This window comes from Arachis hypogaea, chromosome 17 (assembly GCF_003086295.3).
Source record: "Arachis hypogaea cultivar Tifrunner chromosome 17, arahy.Tifrunner.gnm2.J5K5, whole genome shotgun sequence".
NCBI classification, from domain to species: domain Eukaryota; kingdom Viridiplantae; phylum Streptophyta; class Magnoliopsida; order Fabales; family Fabaceae; genus Arachis; species Arachis hypogaea.
In genome coordinates, this window is record NC_092052.1 from 108,337,887 (window position 1) to 108,359,742 (window position 21,856).

Below are 21,856 nucleotides of genomic sequence, written 5' to 3' on the forward strand. Positions count from 1 at the left end.
AATAAAAAATTGCATAATAACATTTTATTTGGATCAATTTTAAAATTTGAATCCAAAATCTAATAGAATTATCCTCGATGTTCATAAGCCATACTTTAAACAATTTATGTTGTTAGATATAATCACCTTTAAACACAATAAAAGCATAGCAAAAACAGAAAAAGAAAAAGAAATGGGAAAGAATTAAGAGTAAAGTGACAAATAAATCCTTAAATAAATCCTTGAAGATTTAAATTTCGGACCGATTAATTTCTAAAGAAAAAAAAGTATTAAGAGAATCTTCCGGAATAACAAATATGGACAAATTAGTTCAAATAAGACCTTCTACCCTAATCATAAGGGCTAATTTGAAAGTAATGTGTCCACATTTGCTATCTTAGAAAACTTTATTGGTACTGTTTTTCTTTAAGTACAAATCTATCCGAAGTGTAAATCTTAAAAGGTTTATTTATTACTTTACTCAAGAATTAAAGAAACATGCATACACACAATGAAAGAACCCCGGAGGATAAATAATCCTCATCAAATGGTCGAATTGCAAATTTCACAATGATTCATCTGCTCATCAAATGATGACAAAACCAAAAAACTATTTATTTATCACATAAAAGGAACAAGATAAAGAAAAGCCAAAAATTATTTCCTAAAAAGTAATATGGCAGTATTGAACTGAAAACCATTATAAAAGGACATCTGATCCAACCACCTCCACGTATAACACTGCTCTAAGAAAGAATTCAATCTATTGATTGTTCATTGTTCCACCTTTGTATGCTACTTGTGCTTTCACACAAAATAGCATTGCTTGACTGAAGTCAAGAAGTAAATGACCAATTATATAGGGAATATTGAATAAACTAATATTATTACCCCAAAACACCCTTGCTGAAGCTCCTCTTATTGATTGCATTACAGCATAAGTGTATAATCACACAAGTTAAGGTAGTAAGATCATTGTGCTCGTCAGTCTTCACAAAACCAGACTAAACATCTTGTTATCAGTTATCATATATCATTACTACAACCAAAAGGGGGCAGCTAGAGCAATTCGCATGCCGTTCAAAACTTTGTAGCTGCAAACTTATTTCAATTTCCATACAGCAGTCTGATATCAATTTATAAGTTGAGACTCACTATACTTTAACTATCTGAATTGACTCTGCAAGACTGTCCTACAGCCTGATCCATATCAGAGTACCATTTCCCAATCTGGGTGTGCTCTACCATATCTTTACCTGACTTGAGGTGACGGATGGGTCGTAGAACACCAAAGACAGCAAGATCTGCTAAATTAGGATCCATTCCACCTGCCAAAATCAAGAATACAAAGGTACTTATAAGTCTGGCAGTAGCAAATATTTTTCTTAGCATTTATAAATCGTAGTAGTTGGACATACCAAGAAACTTTCGGCCCTTCAAAGCATCAACCCATTGTTCTGCAGCTCCATACAGTGCTGCTCGCTCATCAGTGATATTATGTTTCTTCTTTAATTTCTTTGACACAAAATACATAGCAGCAGCACCGCCATACTTCGCCACTAACCTCTCAGATAAACTGAAATTACCTACATATAAATCAGAGGTTTATTTGCATGCATATCCGTCCCACTGTGTGCATTACAAGGTCAATATAGAATAATAACTGAATGTAAAGAACTTTTAGATCTACTAAAATGTCCAATCTCATATAATTTCCATGCAATTTGAAGTTCGTAGTAAAGGAAATAGGTTTGATGGAAGTATTTCAAGGAAATGAAATATGCTTGGAAGTGTTGCAATATTTTGAATTTAGATTAGTGTAAAAAAATTGTGATAATTATAAAACAAATAAACTACTAGTTCATTTGATTGTTGTGCCCCCTACAATTAAAACCATTACAACAGAACATAATTTAAGCTTCTATATTAATAATCTTCTAGATTCGTAAGAGTGGCCGTCTGCAACAGAGTCTAGAAGTGAAATCATACCTTGAGTGGTGATATACTCAAATGATTCAAGAGCCTCGGAAACAGTTCGATATATGTTGGGTGACAATACATGAACCAAGTGATTGTCCACCCACCTACACAAGAAGTCGGAATATAATGTTAGTGTTACGCATCAGAGGCTAAAAGCCGGGCAATCAATACTCGATAGAGATATGGAAAACAAGTAGAGGCAGTAGTAAGAAACCAAGAACTAATCCAAAAGAATAGACTAGATAAATAACAAACATACTCGCGCCACTTCTTCTCCTCAGCTGCATCTAAATCATAATCGGGACGTATCCGTTTCACCAACTTATCAATTATCTCTGCCATATATAAAATTGGGAATTCACAATCACAATGTCGGTTACAACATATAAATTATGAATCACTTATACACACAAACAAATGAAAGTACTAAACAGGAATGGCATGAACCTGAAGAATCAACCATTTGTTGACCATCGACTGTCAAAATAGGCACCTTCTTGTAATCAGACCATTTGATCTCCTTCTTGTTCATTGGATTTACTTCCACCACTTTATATGGAATATCATAGTAGTCCAGAAACGCTAACAAAAAAACAAACACAAGAAATTTCAAAATTCAATGAACAAGGACTAAAACGAAATATAATTATACATGCAGATCAAAGAGGATGTTATTGAAGATGAAAATGGAACTCACCTTTAACTTTGTTGCAGAAAGGACAGGCCTCATACTGAAACAGAACCACGTCTTTGGACTTGAAACCCTCTTCTGAGCGAAGCGAAGCATTCGATTGCACATCTTGAGCGAGAGACGTGGCAGCTGCAGAACCGAACCTAACACTGTGAGCTGAGTAGGGATTTGAGAGGCTCAAGCGATCAACGAAATTCTGAGACAGCCACTTAGAGCTGGAACTCGAGCACGTGTCGTAGGGAGCCACCTGGCAAACAGTGGAACCACCGGTAAAGCCACCGTAGACGGCGGTGGAGTTGCTCCTTAAGGCTCTGCCTAGAAATATGGCTCGATTAACGACACGTCGCATGGTCGCTACTCGCTATTCTTGGAACTTGGAAGGAAAAATCCTCAGTACAGATTCTTCAGGGTTTAGGGTTTTCAATTTTTCATTACAATGATACAGGGCCAGGCCCAAATTACTTCGGGCTTCAGTTTGACCGATAATAAGCTATTTGGGCTGGGCCTATTAATAAATAATAAAAATAGGAAACAAACAGCAAGTCGGCGTGGTCATTACGTTACGCGTATGCTGCCACTATAAATACAACCCTTGGCCTCACGATTATGTTACGCATCCATTTAGTCGCTTTGAGATTTGGGATTTCAGATCTAGCGAAACCCTAGTTCTGGTTTTATCTTCGATTTTTTGCAAACTTTTTCCAATCGTACTAGCTGCCACTATCTGGTGTGGATCTATCAGAATCTCTTGCTTTCTCTGTTGATTTTGTTTGGGATTTGAGGAAACTTTTCGTTTAATCGAAGATGTCGCGATGCTTTCCCTTCAGACCTACAGGGTATACGAGCAATGGGTCATGTAGCGAGGCCTTGATCGAATCAATTAAGGTTCGTTGAGCGGTTTTGTATTTCCGTTTGTGCTCAACTGAAATATGTGAATAGGCACAAGGCCTCTGTTTCTGCATAGACCCTGTCGTGTTATGACTTGTTGGATTCTTGATGAACTGGATCTTTCTGTGTTCATGTTTGTTTCTAGGAATTACTTAACCGCGCTAATTCCTGATGAACATAGGTTTAAAAGTTGTTTGAGAACCCTTTTGATTCACCGATAACAGAAGAATTCACGTTCTTTGAGCTTTGCTGGTAATTCGTCTAGGGTTTGAAATTGGATACTTCGGGTTCTGAAATATTAATGTGCAATGATTCTAGACTTTTAGGTTTTGCAATTATTAATCCAACAAGAATGCTTATGGGTTTTTTTCACCTTGAAAATATAAGCGTTTTATGGCCGTGTAAATTAATGCCCTAGATAGTATTATTCACAGATTCTACCCTGCATGGTTGTACAGGTTTCTCCTTTTGAAAAATATTTTCAAGAAAGTGCAAATTCTTTCTAGTTCTAGTTAAATCAATATAAAAATGGTTGTTTGAATATCTAATATTGTGGTAGTTCTTTATGCCTTGTTATTAAAACCAGGGTTAGTTTCTATCATGCTTTCTAGATCATTGTATCCCTTTTGCTAAGAAACGTTTTACAAGCATATGATATAAGATGGTTTGCACTTTGCAATGATGTCTCAAACTTTTGCACTAGTAGTTATTGTCGACTACTTTGTCACCCTCAAAAGATGTTTATAACGTGAATTTGTTTCTTGGAATGGGAAATTGCTTATTCTTGGGGTAAATTGCCTTTTAACATTGGTTATAATCAATTTTAGTTAAACCCTTTCTTTGTGAAGTACTATACTATTGGTGGATAGTTGTTCCAACATTTGTAGCTATTGTTCCAAAACAATGTGGATGCATAAATCTTGTGCTGGCCAAACTGTGAACATGCTTGTATTAGCTTGTTAGCTTCTTTGGTCTTTCATATCATCTATTTGAAAATATTACTCTGGTGACATAAAGATCCAGAGGGAGGATGCTAAGGTCAAGAAAGATCTCAAGAAAGAGAGGAGAAGGGAAAAGAAGGAAAAAAGGAAAGAAAGGAGAGAGAGGAAAGAAAAAACCTCCAATTTCAGTGATGCTAAAGACCAGAAGCACATTGAAGCAGGGAAAAGCACGACAGAGAGAAGTAAGGGGGTCTGTGTGCAAAAGCTAGATGACTCCGAAAATGAACAGCAGAACAAGAGTGACATAACCGTGGAACATGACCAACCAGTCTCTTGGTTAGAACCTTGCAGCTCGGACAGTATCCAAAGCGGCAACAAAAGGAAAAGGAGTGTATCACCATCTAGTCAAAATGGAGGTGAGTAAGAAAACTATAAAATTGCTTATATTTATTAATCATTTTGTCCTGACCCCAATGTTTAACTGTGTTGTTGGACTGTTTGTTAAACCAGCAACTGGCATAAAATTAAGACTTGCACTGAAAAAACCTGAAGAACAGAAACAAGATGATCAATTTGGCTCTACTTCCAGAAGTGCTGTAACTGTGTATTCTTCTGTTCAAAATGCCAATGAAAGCCATCATCAAGTAAGATGTTTCAGTAGTGCAGAGAGAGATACATGTGCTGGAAATTCTGATTTTAAGCTGAAAGGAAAATTGCAGAGTTCACACAACGGAGCTGCTCCAAAATCAGATGCGCCGGTGCTATCTGTTTATGATGCCCTATTTCAGAATTGGGTTCCTCCTCCACTAACTGTTGATGGATTATCTTCTGACGAAGACTGGCTGTTTGGTTCGGAACTTAAGGATGGAAGGTCTGATACCAAAAGAGTAAAACCTATTTCTGGTGCCATGAGGTGTTCAAGCACATCTTTGTGGCCTCGGGCTCAATACGTACCAGAGGTTGAAATATATGCATTGCCTTACACAGTTCCGTTTTGATTCGAATTCTGAAAGTTTGGTGGTCTTGGTGCCTGAGAATCTCAATACACAACTTGTAGATAAATTTTGTTAGGTAGTTGTCTTGTTGAGAAATTTGAAAGCACGGAGTGCGGTATTTGGTTTTTGAAGTTTAACTACGGCACTCTAACGAGAGAGGGAGCGGATTATGTATTATTCTTTTTTAACATATACATACATATAATGATTCTATTCACTCTTTCGTATTGTTGATTCCCATTTCGATGCTAAGTGAAAGTTTGTAAGAACATCTGAATCGTATTAGTGAAGTAACAAAAGTAAAGCGGAATTGCATGGGGACGGAAAGAGGGTGGCAAACATCCAAAATATGAAGACATTATGTTGTACTAGATTTTAACCCGATGACAGTAAAACAATCTGAAAGTTCTCTTCTAGCCAAGATTATTATTCTCATAAATGTGGTATTAGCTGCTGATTACGAGCTTTAGGAAATTTCTCTCACCACCTCAATTTTCTTGTAAATGAAGTCATAACTCTCGTAACACTGATTTTAAGTCACGGTTCTATGATTTTCCCTCGGTTTTCTCCATAGAGATGCTAACCTAAATAATTATCTGCATAGTACAATAAGATGAATTTAACTCTCTTTTAACAGTACCTCCTAGTTTTCTTCCTATTCTGCTAGCCACCGCGAAACATTTTAGCTTTTACTCGTAGCTCGGTATTTTCTTCCCTTTTTTTTTTCTTTTTAGGTGTGGGTGTGGGTAAGAACTTGCAATGTCTTCCTTTCCACCATAAATCTGATATAAATTCATCTTGTCATGATAACTATTCTCATTCACAACAAATGGTGGCTTATACATACACACTGAACAACCACGCTTGTATGTGTGCACCCCATTCAAAAAAACCATAGTGGTACACACAAAATTCAGCAAAGCGAACACCACCCCACCACAGAAAAGAAAAAGGAAAAGAAGTTAAAACCAGATGAAAACAAAAGACATTCATCGGTCTCTACAATCGGCAATCTACCCTCGCCGATCTTTTTTCACACATATAATTATATTATAATCTTAACATTAGACTACCATAATGATACTAAGTAACGTAACGCGCATCGTCAAACGAAGCATATACGATAACGGGAATGAACAACCTCATCGGAGGCGTAGAAGTCTGCGGAGATTGTTTGTTGCTCCGTCGTCAACACCGGCGGCTTCGGCGTTGCAACTGAGTTTGGACCTCAGAGAAAACTTTGGCAGCGGCAAGCTGCTCGGCGGCGGAGACATAATCATGTCTTTCATGTTCCCCTTATTATTATTCCCTCCCATCATCAACACTTTTGAAAGAGGAAGATGTTTGGGAAGGTCCTTTGGGTCGGGTCCCCGGCGGTGGCTACTATTATCATGTTCAGAGGAGGATCTCTTCTTCGTTGATGCTTTGTTGGATTTCTTTGGAGATGAGATCATGAGGCTCTGGCTTCTAGAAAGCAAAGGCTGGTGATGTTGATGTTGATTATGAATTGATGAAGCATTTGGCAGAGGAAGGAGCGGTGGTTGTTGTTGTTGATGTTGATAATGAACTAAAGAGTTGGCGCGTGACGGAGGATTCAAGAGACCTGCAGCTGCAGCAGCATACGCATATGTATTGTCAAGAGGAGTAACGTGATTACCTACTCTTCCTCCTCCGATTCTCTTGTTGCTGCTGCTGGCGGTTTTGATTATTCTGATCTGCTTGTTCTTGTTTGGAGAAAGTAGTGATGATGATTGTTGGCAGAAAGCTTCCATTAAATTAAATCAAGAAGGATCAAACAGTAATCAAACAAAGAAAATATATGTGTGGATTGTTGATGAGTGCAATACAAAAAATAAAACAGCTCAGTAGCTGCCTGTGATGAAAATTTTATACAAATATTATGAACAAAGGTGTAATTGAAGTTAAAGAAATGAACAAGATACAATCTCTAAGATGATATATACTAAGCTTAGATTGATTGTGATCTTATGAAATAAGCAGATCAGCAGAACAAGACTTTAACTAACTTAATTATCAATGAAACGTAACAAGATGAAGAAGGATCATAAGTTAGAACTATAATATAATGGATCAAAGGGACCCTGCTTTTCAAAAGAGATGGGTTTTCTTCCCCTTCATTAATTTGTTAGCGTGCAAAGGGTCGATGCTCGTACACCTTTTTATATATAAAGCAAGATGAAGATCAATGCCCTCAACGGCTATCTTTGTAGGTTTTTTTTTTTTTTTTGCCTCAAAACATTTGGGTGTATACTTCCTTCAGTTATTATATTATATGTAAAATTATTATTTATTCATATATCAAACAATTCATTCTTAGACGCTCAACAAAAATATTCATATTGTCAAATACATCACTCAATTATTATTGATTAGGACATAATTCATCTAAACAATGTATGAGAATATTCAATATGTTTTCCATTTAAAGGAGAAGATAGAATTACCTATAATATAACGTCATGATTGCAAATATTTAATTTGTAATTACTATTAAGAAAACAATAATGTCGCGATTACTCGTAAATTACCGACAACCATTTTGGTCGGTTACCATACATGTTATTTTTTGGCACCGTGGAAATACTAACTGTAGGGCGGCAACCGCCAAAGCATTGAGAACCGTTAGATTTTGTCTTTATAAAATAGCCGTTGAGAAGAAAGTGACCGTAGATTTGCCTTATCGGGTTGCTCGAAATTGGACTGAGTTAGACAAAATAATACAATCCTGGCCATACACGTCTTCATTTTGGTTGGTCCCAACCTTTCGATATTTTTTTATTGTCCAGTGACCTCATGCACTGGGAATAACCTTGGGCTTCATAATTTTATTTTATTTTAATTTTTTAATCAACTTGTGGTTCTTATTTTATTTTTAAGCTTAGGTGAGTAATCTCCAAACTCCAATCGCATATCACGCTACTCTGCCTACTAAACCATATCTTTTCCCATCTTTATATTGTAACTTGATTAGCCTCATAATTTTATTTGAGCAGTTGTATTATTTAAAAAAAATTCTTTTAGTCACTAATTTTTAATAATTTTAGTTATTATTTAGTCAGTATAAATATTAAATTATTTTTAATAAAAAAATTTTATTAATTTATGTATATAAATTTTAAAAAATAAATATAAACTGTATTAATTTATATGTATATATAAAATTTTGACAAATATAAATATAAATTATATATTTATTGTATATAAAATTTGTATAAATATAAATACAAATTATTATTAATTAAGTATTGATTAAAAATAATAATATTTATTAGTTATATAATATTACTTTTATTTTAATATGTAACATGATTGTTAAATATTATTCTTAGAATAAATATCTGAAAACTTCGCACGTCATATTTCGTTGTTTAATACATTAATTCATAAATCGCCGTAAATATAAGTAATCGTGAAAAATATGAGTCGTAGACTCGTAGTCCCTTTCTTACGTAATATCTCAATAATGATATTATTCTTAACACACCTGCATAATGCATTCACCATAATTTTTTCTAACATAAAATATTATTTGTCAATTTGAAATATGAAGTAAATAAATTTAAATAGACATATTTTATTGTTTTAAGATAAAACTATATTTAGTCACAAAAAAAAAAAGAAGATAAAACTATATTTGAAGTTTATCTTCCTTTCTTGCGTTTCTTCTGCTGGCTACTGAAAAAAAAAAAAAAAAAACCAACAACAACAACTGAGAGCCTGTCTTAATCACTCATAGTTTATGAAACACGAAAGCTTCAATCCTTTGTCTACTATCAATGATTCAATGGTTTTTGATGCGAGGTTGGTTCCTTGACCTATGGCATCACTCTCAAGCACTCTACATTTTGTGAGGCAAGGCATATATATATAGGAAGAAATTGATCTTCTCGAATAGGGACATACAATAAACGATATTTTTTAAGGGTTAAGTGCTTGTATATTAGAAGCGCAAAAGAGAAACTTTGTATGAACAAAAATTTAAGAGCTTATTGATGAGAGAATTTTTGCGTGGTCTAAAAATTTGTGGATAAATCTTCGTTGTAAGTATAGTTTTTAAACTTTCAAAAATCCTTTCATACAAACGTTTTGGTTGTCACAAGTAACAAACCCCTTTTAAAATTGATAACCTAAGTATTTAAATATCGGGTCGTCTTCTCAAGGAATTGCAGGGAGGTATGTTCTTATTATTGGTTATGGAGATTGTAAATTTGGGGTTTCAAGAATGAGGAACAAATATGACAAATAATTTAAATAGCAATTAAAATTAAATAAATAACTGTAAAATAAACTTTTGGCAAGGTATGAAAAATTGGAAGTCCATACTTAGTTATCTTTATCAATAATAATGAAAGTTGAACCTTAATTCCACTTAGTTGACCTTTACGAAAGCAAAGGAAAGTCAAGGGACTAATTAGTTTGATCTTCGAATCCTATTTATTTCCTAAGAAAAGGTTGGGATTATTGAAATTCAGTTCAATTAGCAAAGATAACAGTTATCAATTATGTTGAGCTAAGATAACTCCTGAGTTACTGCTTTCTTAACCAAGACCAAAAGGAAAAAAGTAAATTTGCTGGAATAAAAATGCCTTCAGATGTAAAGCAACAATAACATAAATTAAAGAAAGCAATCATAAACTGAAATACCTCAAATAACATTAATAAGAGAAATTATAATCTAACATGAAGCGTTCATAAGCCAATTCGGTAACATAAAGTATAGATACGAATAAAAGCAGTAGAATAAAAATATAAAAGGAATATTAAACCTGGAAATTGAGAAGAAGAAATCCTAATTCCTTTAAGAGGAATCCTAATCCTAAATCCTAAGAGAGAGGAGAGAACCTCTTTCTCTAAAAACTATATCTACTCCTAAAATTGTGAATGTGAAAGCTTATTATGAATGGATGCATTCCTCCACTTTATAGCCTCTAATATGTATTTTCTGGGCTGAGAACTGGGTCAGAAACAACCCAGAATTCGCTGGTTGCGAATTCAAACATGCTGAATTTTCGTCACTGCGACGCGGCCGCATGGAGCACGCGGTCGCGTCACCTAGCGTCAAGGCAACTATGGTATATTATATATCAAATCGAAGCCCCGAACGTTAGCTTTCGAACGCAACTGGAACCGCGTCATTTGGACCTCTGTAACTAAAGTTATAGCCGTTTGAGTGCGAAGAGGTCAGGTTGGACAGCTTAGCAATTTCTCCAACTTCTTGTATTCCTTCCACTTTTGCATGCTTCCTTTCCATCCTCTGAGCCATTCCTGTCCTGTAATCTCTGAAATCACTTAACACACATATCAAGGCATCTAATGGTAATAAGAGAGGATTAATATTAGCAAATATAAGTCCAAAGAAGCATGTTTTCAATCAAAGCACATAATTAGGAAGGCAAATGTAAAACCATGCAAATAGTATGAATAAGTGGGTAAAGAGTTGATAAAAACCACTCAAATGAGCACAAGATAAAACATGAAATAGTGGTTTATCAACCTCCCCACACTTAAACATTAGCATGTCCTCGTGTTAAGTTCAAGAGAAGCTATAAAGATGAAGAGAAATGGTAGAATGCATGAAATGCAACCTATGAATGCAACTACATGCTAAATGCTTTTACTTGGTTAAGAGTAAATAAGTTTTTCAAGACGAAAGTAATTCAAATTCCACTAATTTAAATCATACAATAAAAAGCAAGTAAACTTGTAAGAAGATAGCTCATGAAAGCAGGGAACATAGAATTAAGCACTGAACCCTCACTGGTAGTGTATATCATTCTAACTCTCAAGTGTCTAGGGTCAATCACTCTACTCTTCTCTAGTCATACTTTTTAAAACTTTGTTCTTCATCTAACCAATCAACAAATATTTAGCATACAAATGCAAACATCATGAGGTCTTTTCAGGGTTGTAATGGGGCTAAGGTAAAGGTAAGGATATATATATGGCTAAGTGAGCTATAATTTTGAATCTTTGACTAACCTAAGCTCTCACCTAATATACATATACTCTATATAACTCTAGAATCATGCCTAGCTATCCAAAATTCTTACTTTTGTATGATTCCCATACTCATGTACCAAAATTTTGATATTTCTTTACTTTTATCACATGTGCATTGATTTTTCATTAACTTAACATTGGGGTGATTTTGTCCCCTTATTTATTTACTTATTGAATATATATATATATATATATATATATATATATATATATATATATATATAATTTTTTTCTTTTTTTTGTGTAGAGAAATAAACATAACTTATCAATGCACATGGATTTTCTATTATTTTTCTATTTTGGTTTTTCATGAGTAGGTTCCCAAATTCCTAATATTCAAATAAATTAGAAACATGTTACATTCCCTTATTAACCCATGTTCCCACAGTTTCTCCACACTTAGTTGATGCACAATCTCTATCTTAAGTTAACCAAAGATTCAATTGGGATAATTAATTTGTTTTCCGCTTAAAGCTAGTGATGTGGTAAAATATAGAACAAATGGGGGTTTACAAGGCTCAAAGTGGCTGACAAGGATGATTTAAAGGGTAGGCTTATTTGAGATAAGTGAGCTTAAAACAAGTAATGGCCTCAATCATATGCAAGCATGTAAATACACTAAATAATGGACATATAGAATGGAACAAAGCTAAGATTGCAATCAGGGAAGAAAACACACAAGAATAAAAATTTATGGTTAAATAATGTAACCATATAAATAAGCTTAAATCTCACATGTTGTGTGTTCTTTGGCTCAAAAACCATGTTCCAAATACAACTTCAACAAGTTTTAACATAAAAATTTTCAATTTAAATTAGTGAAAATTTTCAAAAATAGGGTCTTTAAAAGAAACTTATTATTTTTCAACCAAGTAGTATTTAAATGCAAACAATCAACTACACATGCAATCTATTATGCAATGCAACAATGAACTAATGAAGAAAATAAGATATTGGTGTTGAGAAGAGAATAAATAACCCATGGAGATCGGTATCGACCTCCCCACACTTAAAGACTTCACCGTCTTCGATGCATGCTGAGATGTGCAGGTGGACGGGTGGCTTCAACTGATGCTTTTTTCTATAGATTGTGTAGATTGACTTGCCTGTCTCCCTATGTAAACGTCTTCCGGTTCCCTTTCAGGTGGCCATCATGGAAGCTTCAACATGTACGTGAGAAAACAATAGAAGCCATGGCATACCAGTGGTGCAGAATATGCAACATAGGGGAGGAGTGTGGGTAAGGAGAGATAATATAAATTCATGTTAATGCAAAAGTAATATAGGTATAAAAGATTGGCATTGATATAAATAATATTACCTATCCAAAATAAAACAAGTCACTAAGCACCCAAAATAATTCAAGAGAAGATGCAACAGTTAAATAAGAAAATTTTAACACCAAAGAAAGAAAAATTAATTAATTTAGAAAAGAAAATAAAAATATGCATAAAAGTAAGATGCAGTGAATGAAATATGCAAATAAATTAAGTAAAATAAAATAAAAGATAGGAAGAATGAGAAGGGAAAGAAGGGAAGAAGAAGTAAGTAAGAAAGGAGGGAGGAAAAATTAGGATTGGGGGAGAAAAGATAAGATATTTGGTAAATTAGGATAAGCTGTGCGGCGCAAGCGACGCGGTTGCGTGGGCACGCGGTTGCGCGGCTTGCGCTTAAACTGATTGACGCAGTCGCGTCAGTCACGCGGTCGTGTGACCCGTTTTATGCTACTGGCGCGAGGGCAGCCTCGCTCTCACACAACTCTCTGTTAAAAAAAAATCATTAATTGCCAAATATTGGGTGACGCGATCGCATGGGGCATGTGATCGCGTGAGTGGCCACTTAGTAGGATGTGACGCGGCCGCGTGGGGCACGCGGTCGTGTGAGATGGACTGCGCGTCCAGCGCCAGTCCAGCACCACTCTAGCACAACCTTCGGCTGTGCACCATTATTACGTCGAAATCCTGGTCACGCGGCCGTGTGGGGCACGCAGTCGCGTGGGAGGCCATTATTCCCATATGACACGGTCGCGTGGGACGATTTGTGCCATTGGCACGCCTCCAGCCACGCTCTCGCGTGACTCTCTGTTCATTTTATTATTCTCTCCCACACCTGCGACGCGGACGAGTCAGCGACGCTGTCGCGTCGCGTGCGTGCTTTTTTTTTTATGCAATATGCAGATGCAAATGCAGTGCTGATATGGATGTTATGAATAATTTCAGGTTCAATAAAAATAGAATAAAAAAATAATATAAAAAAAAATAAACAAAACGAAATAAAATTAAAATTGAGAAAGGAATGATTATACCATGGTGGGTTGTCTCCCACCTAGCACTTTTAGTTAAAGTCCTTAAGTTGGACATTTGGTGAGCTCCCTGTTATGGTGGCTTGTGTTTGAACTCATCCAAGAATCTCCACCAATGTTTGTATCTCCAGTAACCTCCGGGGTCCCAAACTAAGCATGTAAAGCCCTTAAGAAGCTTCAAACAGATTCTTAGGCTCCCGGGGTAACAAGTGTCAGAGCAGATTCCAGGATCCTAAATCTTACTTTTACACCCATCTTTGTGTTGATCATCATGATTCCATCCGGGTAGCAAGCAATCTGAATTCTCACTAAAGCGGCCAAACAACTTCCTAGACCTATTCAGTTGAGCTCTACACCAACCTTTGCGTTTAAACTTAAAGCTTCCAACCATGATGAACCTTGCAGGACAATTCTTACCACTGATCATCTTCCTCTTACTCTTAATGTTACAAAGAGCTCTAAGTTGACCATCCGTCTCCAGTAGCCCATGTTCAAGTGGAATTAGAAAGCTAAGGGATATGAATTTTACCCACTTAAATGTTGTGAAGGATGATGTCAACTTAGGGGGAGGTATTTTTAATGAAATTGCAAGCTCCACTCCCTTGTGCTTTTCTCTGATAATTACCACTTCTTTGCAAGCTTCTTCAATTTCAACCTCTTGATCAACCTCTTTCAAGTCTTCAACTGTGATATGCCTTGGAGGTTGTACACCCTCCTCAACATCAATTTCAAACGTCTTGGAAGGGGGTTCTATGACTGGACCTTCCCATGGAGGTTCTGCATCTCCTAATTCTTCAACCACTTCTTCTTCTTCAATAATTCCGACTTCCTCTACTTGTTCCAGTACAAAGTCATGCTCCGTACTGTCCACTGGAGTTTCTAGTATCTCCTTCATGCTACGCTCTTCATTAGATTGTCCACATGAAGCCATGGGGGTTCTTTGAGTGTCCGAACGTCGGGAAGCTAATTGATTTATCGCTTGCTCTAATTGACGAATGGTTGCCTGAAATCGATCCACTGTTTCCTTGAAACGATCCTTTGTCTCGTGATGCACTCGACTTTCATAAATAGGATTATAGTGCTCTTGGATTGAGGGGTATGGAGATGGTGAATATTGAAGTGGTGGTTCTTGTGAGTAATTGGGTTGGAATTGGGGTGGTTCTATATATGGTTCATATGACTCATAAGGTGGTTGGTATGGTGGTTGAGGGTTAGGGTCATATGGAGGTGAATAGTTGTAGTTGGCTTGTGAGTGTGGTGGTTCAAAGTCATGTTGAGGAAAGAGTTTATAGGCATATGGTGGTGGTTGTTGATAATCCATTGGAGGTGGTTGTTGCCAAGAGGGTTGATCAAATCCTTGTGGCTTCTCCCATCTTTGATTGTTCCAACCTTGATGCCTGTTCTCATTGTAATTTCTTCTTCCTGCAACATAATTGTAACCAGACTCGTAGCGATGGGGTGAGAACTCATGATAGTAAATAAAAATTAAAAACAAAAAAAAATTTTAAATTAAAAGGTTATTTAAATTTTTAAATTTGAAAATTAAATTTTGAAATTTTGAAAATTAAATTTTGAAAATTGAAATTTAAATATTGAATTTTGAAATTTGATTTTTGAAATAAGATAAGATAAGATAAAAAAATTTTAAAATAAAAACCAATAACCTCTTAATTTATGAAAAAGCAAAAATAAAAACAAATAAACAAGTAAAAAGCAAATATTTACAATAACCAATAATAAAGCACACATTTGCAATTCCCCGGTAACGGCGCCATTTTGAAGAGAGAACTTTTGCGTGGTCTAGAAATTTGCAGATCAATCCTCGTTGCAAGTATAGTTTCTAAACCTTCAAAAGTCCTTTCATACAAACGTTTTGGTTGTCACAAGTAACAAACCCCTTTTAAAATTGATAACCGAAGTATTTAAACCTCGGGTCGTCTTCTCAAGGAATTGCAGGGAGGTATGTTCTTATTATTGGTTATGGAGATTGTAAATTTGGGGTTTCAAGAATGAGGAACAAATATGACAAATAATTTAAATAGCAATTAAAATTAAATAAATAACTGTAAAATAAACTTTTGGCAAGGTATGAGAAATTGGAAGTCCAGACTTAGTTATCTTTATCAATAATAATGAAAGTTGAACCTTAATTCCACTTAGTTGACCTTTATGAAAGCAAAGGAAAGTCAAGGGACTAATTAGTTTGATCTTCGAATCCTATTTATTTCCTAAGAAAAGGTTGGGATTATTGAAGTTCAGTTCAATTAGCAAAGATAACAGTTATCAATTATGTTGAGCTAAGATAACTCCTGAGTTACTGCTTTCTTAACCAAGACCAAAAGGGAAAAAGTAAATTTGCTGGAATAAAAATGCCTTCAGATGTAAAGCAACAATAACATAAATTAAAGAAAGCAATCATAAACTGAAATACCTCAAATAACATTAATAAGAGAAATTATAATCTAACATGAAGAGTTCATAAGCTAATTTGGCAACATAAAGTATAGATACGAATAAAAGCAGTAGAATAAAAATATAAAAAGAATATTAAACCTGGAAATTGAGAAGAAGAAATCCTAATTCCTTTAAGAGGAATCCTAATCCTAAATCCTAAGAGAGAGGAGAGAACCTCTCTCTCTAAAAACTACATCTACTCCTAAAATTGTGAATGTGAAAGTTTATTATGAATGGATGCATTCTTCCACTTTATAGCCTCTAATCTGTATTTTCTGGGCCAAGAACTGGGTCAGAAACAACCCAGAATTCGCTGGTTGTGAATTCAAACATGCTGAATTTCCGTCACTGCGACGCGGCCGCATGGAGCACGCGGTCGCGTCGCCTAGCTTCAGGGAAACTATGGCACATTATATATCAAATCGAAGCCCCAGACGTTAGCTTTCCAACGCAACTGGAACCGTGTCATTTGGACCTCTGTAACTAAAGTTATAGTCGTTTGAGTGCGAAGAGGTCAGGTTGGACAGCTTAGCAATTTCTCCAACTTCTTGTATTCCTTCCACTTTTGCATGCTTCCTTTCCATCCTCTGAGCCATTCCTGCCCTGTAATCTCTAAAATCACTTAACACACATATCATGGCATCTAATGGTAATAAGAGAGGATTAATATTAGCAAATATAAGTCCAAAGAAGCATGTTTTCAATCAAAGCACATAATTAGGAAGGCAAATGTAAAACCATACAAATAGTACGAATAAGTGGGTAAAGAGTTGATAAAAACCACTCAAATGAGCATAAGATAAACTACGAAATAATGGTTTATCACTTATACATATAAACACTCACATTAAAAGAAAAATAAAAAAGGTTTTCAATGGGCAACAATAATTATTACTTACTAGCGCATCCCCATTTTTTTTTACACTATGTTGTCTAAGTAAGTGTGTACAAAACTACAAATTCTAATGGCAGATAACGGCAAGCCATCTCTGTTAAATAAAATAACTTCTAAAAAATAGAATAATTTGATGAAAAGATTTGTTTGTCTTGAATTTAAAAAAATTGGAAATTAATATATTTTTTTATTTTTCTTCATATTTAAAATATAGTGACTTTTAGATAATTTAATACACATTTCGTAACATCTGAAATAATTATCAAATTTGGACCGAACTAATTGATTCAACCGAAAAATTGGTGAGTCAGATCCTGAACGGATTCGATTTAGGTTTCTATTCTAAGGGTTACCTGAAACTGGGTTTTTTTTGGGCCTGAATGTGAGGTATAGACTTCTTTTCGGGTAGCGTCCGACTTCTGTTGATGAGAAGGTGCCGCCGTCTGAGTTTCTCGTGAAGAGGTGGGGAGGGGGTGGGACCTGTAAGGGATTCCGATGCTTAAGTTAGCAAGGATTTAAGCAGGTTTTTTTAGTAAAATGGGTTATGAATATACCTGAGGGTGTCAGTGTATTTATAGTAGATTCAATAACCATCTTTTAGAGTAGTTCCACCTTTTGATGATAGATAACCGTTTCATTTTGTTAGGGAAGTTTTTGAGATCTCCCTTCTAAATTATTAGGAGATATCTTAGGAGTCAGTTACTTATTTAGATAAGTAGGGTTAGACCCATGTCGCCGTGTTCGATCTCTATGAGGTCAGGTAAATATCTCTTAATTGGACTTTATTCATTTTGGGCTTAACTGTGTTTTTGGGTCAGGGTATGAACAGTACCCCTACTTGAGATCGAGCTCCATTAGGTTGGACTTAAGCATTTGTAGGTCAGCCTTGACCTTTTATGGTGTGGGTTCATCATGTCGGACACCTCCTTTCTAGGAGTTAAGTTGAGTACTCGACATGTTTTTTATGAACCTGAAGCGTTGCGTCTTTTCGTCATTTACACGTTTCTCTACGGTTACTTTAATAAATGTACACGTCATAAATGAGGGGGTGAACTTACCTTTTTATTGGGTCTTATAAATACTGAACCCCTTTTCTCTTTCTTCTTTTTTGCTTCTTCTTCTGAGTCTTTTTGTTTTTCATTCTCTCTCAAGGTACCCCCATTTTCTTTTCAAGATTTTTCTATCTTGAATTTCTACTTGGAATTTTTCGTTCGTGCTTTGAAGGTGCTTGGAATGTTCGTGTGTTTTTCTGCTGTGTGCGTACCGTCATTTTCTCATTTATTTTCTATATCCTTGTATGTTTGTTGGATAATGCGTTTCTGGCACCGTCAATTTTAATGGTTGTGTGAAAAAATGGCAATAGTTTCTATCAATTTTTTGATGTTTGGATTTGCAGTAAGGATGACTAATGGGTCAGACGCCCTGAAAACTCTCCGTCAAGACAAAAAGAATGTTGTTGCCCGACTTATTCAACTGAAAGAGGTCGGTAAATCGGGTGACCTCCCCTTTATTTCCAAGTCGAACTTGGCTCCTTCTTCATCATGGTAACCAAACAATTCCCCTCGTGCCCCCTTTTTCCAAGTCGAAGTCTAAGAAACATAAGACTTCCAAGTCAAGAAGTGTGTATAAATAGGGCTTTGATACTGTGGCTTTTTGTGAGAAGCACGTCCATCCCCACAGTTTCATTAGCATGTGATGCATGAGCATCTTTCCTATCTTTTCCTAGTGATTTTGTATTCAAACTGTTGAGTTTAATCAAGAATTAATTATCTTCTAGCCACTCTGGATGCTACTTTGAGTCGCGTGCAATTCTGTTTATTTCAGGTAGCACTCGGATAGATTTGATGGAGTTTCTGTAGAAAAAGAGAAGAAAGCGAAGAATGCTGTCAACCATGACCTCCCTGCATTCTAATATGAATAACTCGAGCTACAGAAATTCAATTGACATGGTTCCAGTGGTGTTGGAAAGCTAACTTCCAAAACTTTCCAACAATATATAATATTTCATACTTCTTCTCCAGCAATTTGGCAAGGGTGGCGCCTAACTTGGGATTTTCCAAGTTAGGCGCCAAGACAAACTTAATCCATCAAACCAAGGCTGCATAGGTGGCGCCTAACTTGGGTTTTACCAAGTTAGGCACCAAGACAAGGCAAAAGGCTCCAAGGTTACTTCCAAGGTGGCGCCTAACTTGAGGTTTCTCAAGTTAGGTGCCATGCACAACAAGCACACACAATGGGATTCGGCTAGCATGAAGTTAGGTGCCACTCCCTTCCAAGTTAGGCGCCAGACACAACAACAACACTCATTCCTTGATGCCATGCCCAAGTTAGGCGCCAAGTGGGTGAAGTTAGGTGCCAAGGCACACGCAACTTGCCCAATCCATGCTGCCTCCTCCAAGTCTAACTTGAGGTTTCTCAAGTTAGGCACCACTCTTAGGGAAGGCAATGGTCCCCACATCTCAATCAAGCTATTGCATGAAGATCATCTTTAATTCTGATTAAACTTTATTTTATTTAAAAATAGGAAAAGATATTATTTAGTTTTAGAAAATATATTTTACATTAATTACGATTAGATATAAAAGGGAAAAGAATCAGCCCTTCGGGCTCCTCTCTTCTCTCTTACCTCATTCCGCACTTTTACAGTTTTTCAGAATCCTTGTTTTCTCTCTGAACCATGAGCAACTAAACCTCCACTGTTAAGGTTAGGAGCTCTGTCTATTGTATGGATTGATAGTATTATTTTTCTATTTTAATTCATGTACTAATTTCTATTTCAAGAATTATTTTTGTTCTTTATCTTATGAATTTGGGTGCAACGAAAGTATGACCCTTGTTCTAATTGAGTTCTTGTAAAACTTGAAAATGCTCTTTGCTTGAACAACAGCTTAAAAATAATTTCTCCTAAATTTCTAATTATCTGGACTTAACGGGATACGTGACATATAATCCTCTTATATTTGGGTAATTAGGATTTCTGTGGCATATACACTAGAATTGAACTTCACCCTCTAATTGGAATTAAGTGACCAAGAAATTGGCGGTTAATGAAGGTTAGAGTAGACTAAAAAGATCTAAGAAATTAGGGTTTAGTCACATATAGTTTGCCATGAACTGAATTGTATGATTAAAATAGTTAGTAAGAAAAGTCAATACGGAAGATAGATATATCTGAAGCCTTAACTGTTTTTTCCATATATTATTCACATCAATTTACTGTTCGCTTTCTGATTCTCTGAATTACTGTTTAATACTATTGAACTCTCAACACTCTTTTCTGTTTGTCTAACTAAGTAAATCACTTAACCATTGTTGCTTAATCCATCAATCCTCGTGGAATCGACCCTCATTCACTTGAGGTACTACTTTGTACGACCCGGTGCACTTCCCGGTTAGTTTGTGGGTTATAAATTCTGCACCAAGTTTTTGGTGCCGTGGGGATTGACTATGATTCACAACTACGAGTTGTCTGATTGCTTAGATTAGGCATTTTAGTTTTAATTTTATTTACTTGTTGCTCCTTACTTTTCGAAAATTTTACTTAGTATTTTTTCTTGATTTTTGAAATTAAGTTTGGTGTTACCTAGTTAATTTTATTTTAACTTTATTGCTTAATTTTCTTTATAAATTTCAAATTTTTAGCTTAAGTTTATTTATAATTTTCAAAAATTCCTAGTGTTAATTGTTTAGTGTTTTATTTTAGTTCTTTACACATGTTACCTCACTAAGAATTCTCTACACTCTGACGTAGGGAATCCCACTTTTCTTATTTTTGGTCTATTTATAAGCAGGAATAAAGACAAGGAACCTTTTACAGATTTTGATCCTGGCCCTGAAAGGACTTTGAGGCGGCGCTTGCAACAAGCTAGACTTTACAAGGCTAGTAAAAATCTGAGTGATACTTTTGAAAAGGAAGTTGCAGAGTCCACCATGGATTAGAATCGTGCTGTCGATGCCAATGTGGCAAATCTGAATGAGAATGAACAACCTAGAATAGTGCTTGGCTCATACACTACCCCCAATCTAGATCTTTATGGGAAAAGTATTGTGGTGCCTTCTATAGCTGCAAACAACTTTGAACTGAAGCCTCAGCTAGTCACTCTTGTGCAACAAAATTGTCAGTATCATAGACTTCCTCAAGAAGACCCAAATCAGTTTATTTCTAATTTCTTGCAGATTTGTGATACTGTGAAGACGAATGGAGTGAATCCTGAGGTTTACAAACTCATGCTCTTCCCATTTGCTGTGAGGGATAGAGCAACGTTGTGGCTAGATTCTCAACCCAAGGAGAGCCTGGACACTTAGGATAAGGTGGTCACTGGATTTCTGACTAAATTTTTCTCACCACAAAAGCTGACTAAGCTAAGGGTGGAGGTTCAGACCTTCAGGCAAAAAGATGGTGAAACCCTCTATGAGGCCTGGGAGAGATTCAAGCTACTGACCAGACAATGCTCTCCGGACATGTTTTCTAAATGGGCTCAGCTGGATATCTTTTATGAGGGCTTATGTAAAATGTCCAAAATGTGTTTAGATAATTCTGCAGGTGGTTCATTGTACATGAAGAAGACACCAGAGGAGATTACTGAGCTTATTGAGTTGGTTGCTAACAACCAATATCTCTACATATCTAATAGGAATCCTGTGAACTCTGAGACCCCTCAAAAGAAGGGCGTTTTTGAAGTAGAAGCTTTTGATGCTCTTCTTACTCAT

At 35.8% G+C, this 21,856-nt stretch overlaps 2 protein-coding genes and 1 non-coding gene across 3 annotated transcripts; 1 reads left to right on the forward strand and 2 right to left on the reverse strand.

The window, feature by feature from the left end:
• Window positions 1–863: 863 nt before the first annotated feature.
• LOC112764560 (uncharacterized) lies at window positions 864–3,134 on the reverse strand. Its single transcript, XM_025810232.2, has 6 exons — window positions 2,657–3,134; window positions 2,407–2,541; window positions 2,219–2,294; window positions 1,969–2,063; window positions 1,398–1,565; window positions 864–1,307 (listed from the first exon to the last, which is right to left on the reverse strand). Exons 1-6 carry the CDS (start codon window positions 2,997–2,999, stop codon window positions 1,141–1,143), a joined length of 984 nt encoding a protein of 327 aa, XP_025666017.1. The 5' UTR covers window positions 3,000–3,134; the 3' UTR covers window positions 864–1,140.
• A 101-nt stretch (window positions 3,135–3,235) lies between these two features.
• LOC112764561 (uncharacterized) lies at window positions 3,236–5,698 on the forward strand. Its single transcript, XM_025810233.3, has 3 exons — window positions 3,236–3,535; window positions 4,556–4,895; window positions 4,990–5,698. The coding sequence occupies exons 1-3, from the start codon at window positions 3,455–3,457 to the stop codon at window positions 5,475–5,477; spliced, it is 909 nt and encodes a 302-aa protein (XP_025666018.1). The 5' UTR covers window positions 3,236–3,454; the 3' UTR covers window positions 5,478–5,698.
• Window positions 5,699–21,505: 15,807 nt separating this feature from the next.
• LOC112768398 (small nucleolar RNA R71) lies at window positions 21,506–21,613 on the reverse strand. The gene has a single exon (XR_003185832.1). It is a non-coding gene; the product is annotated as a small nucleolar RNA R71 (small nucleolar RNA).
• Window positions 21,614–21,856: the final 243 nt, after the last annotated feature.

Bases quoted from the DNA above. Each gene is read 5' to 3' on its own strand.
- LOC112764560 (XM_025810232.2), bottom strand. From the start codon at position 2,999: ATGCGACGTGTCGTTAATCGAGCCATATTTCTAGGCAGAGCCTTAAGG. The intron at 2,295-2,406 runs GTTCATGCCATT...TATATATGGCAG, and splicing joins ACAAATGGTTGATTCTTCAG to AGATAATTGATAAGTTGGTG. The intron at 1,566-1,968 runs GTATGATTTCAC...ATTTATATGTAG, and splicing joins TGAGTATATCACCACTCAAG to GTAATTTCAGTTTATCTGAG.
- LOC112764561 (XM_025810233.3), top strand. From the start codon at position 3,455: ATGTCGCGATGCTTTCCCTTCAGACCTACAGGGTATACGAGCAATGGG. The intron at 3,536-4,555 runs GTTCGTTGAGCG...GGTGACATAAAG, and splicing joins CCTTGATCGAATCAATTAAG to ATCCAGAGGGAGGATGCTAA. The intron at 4,896-4,989 runs GTGAGTAAGAAA...TTGTTAAACCAG, and splicing joins ACCATCTAGTCAAAATGGAG to CAACTGGCATAAAATTAAGA.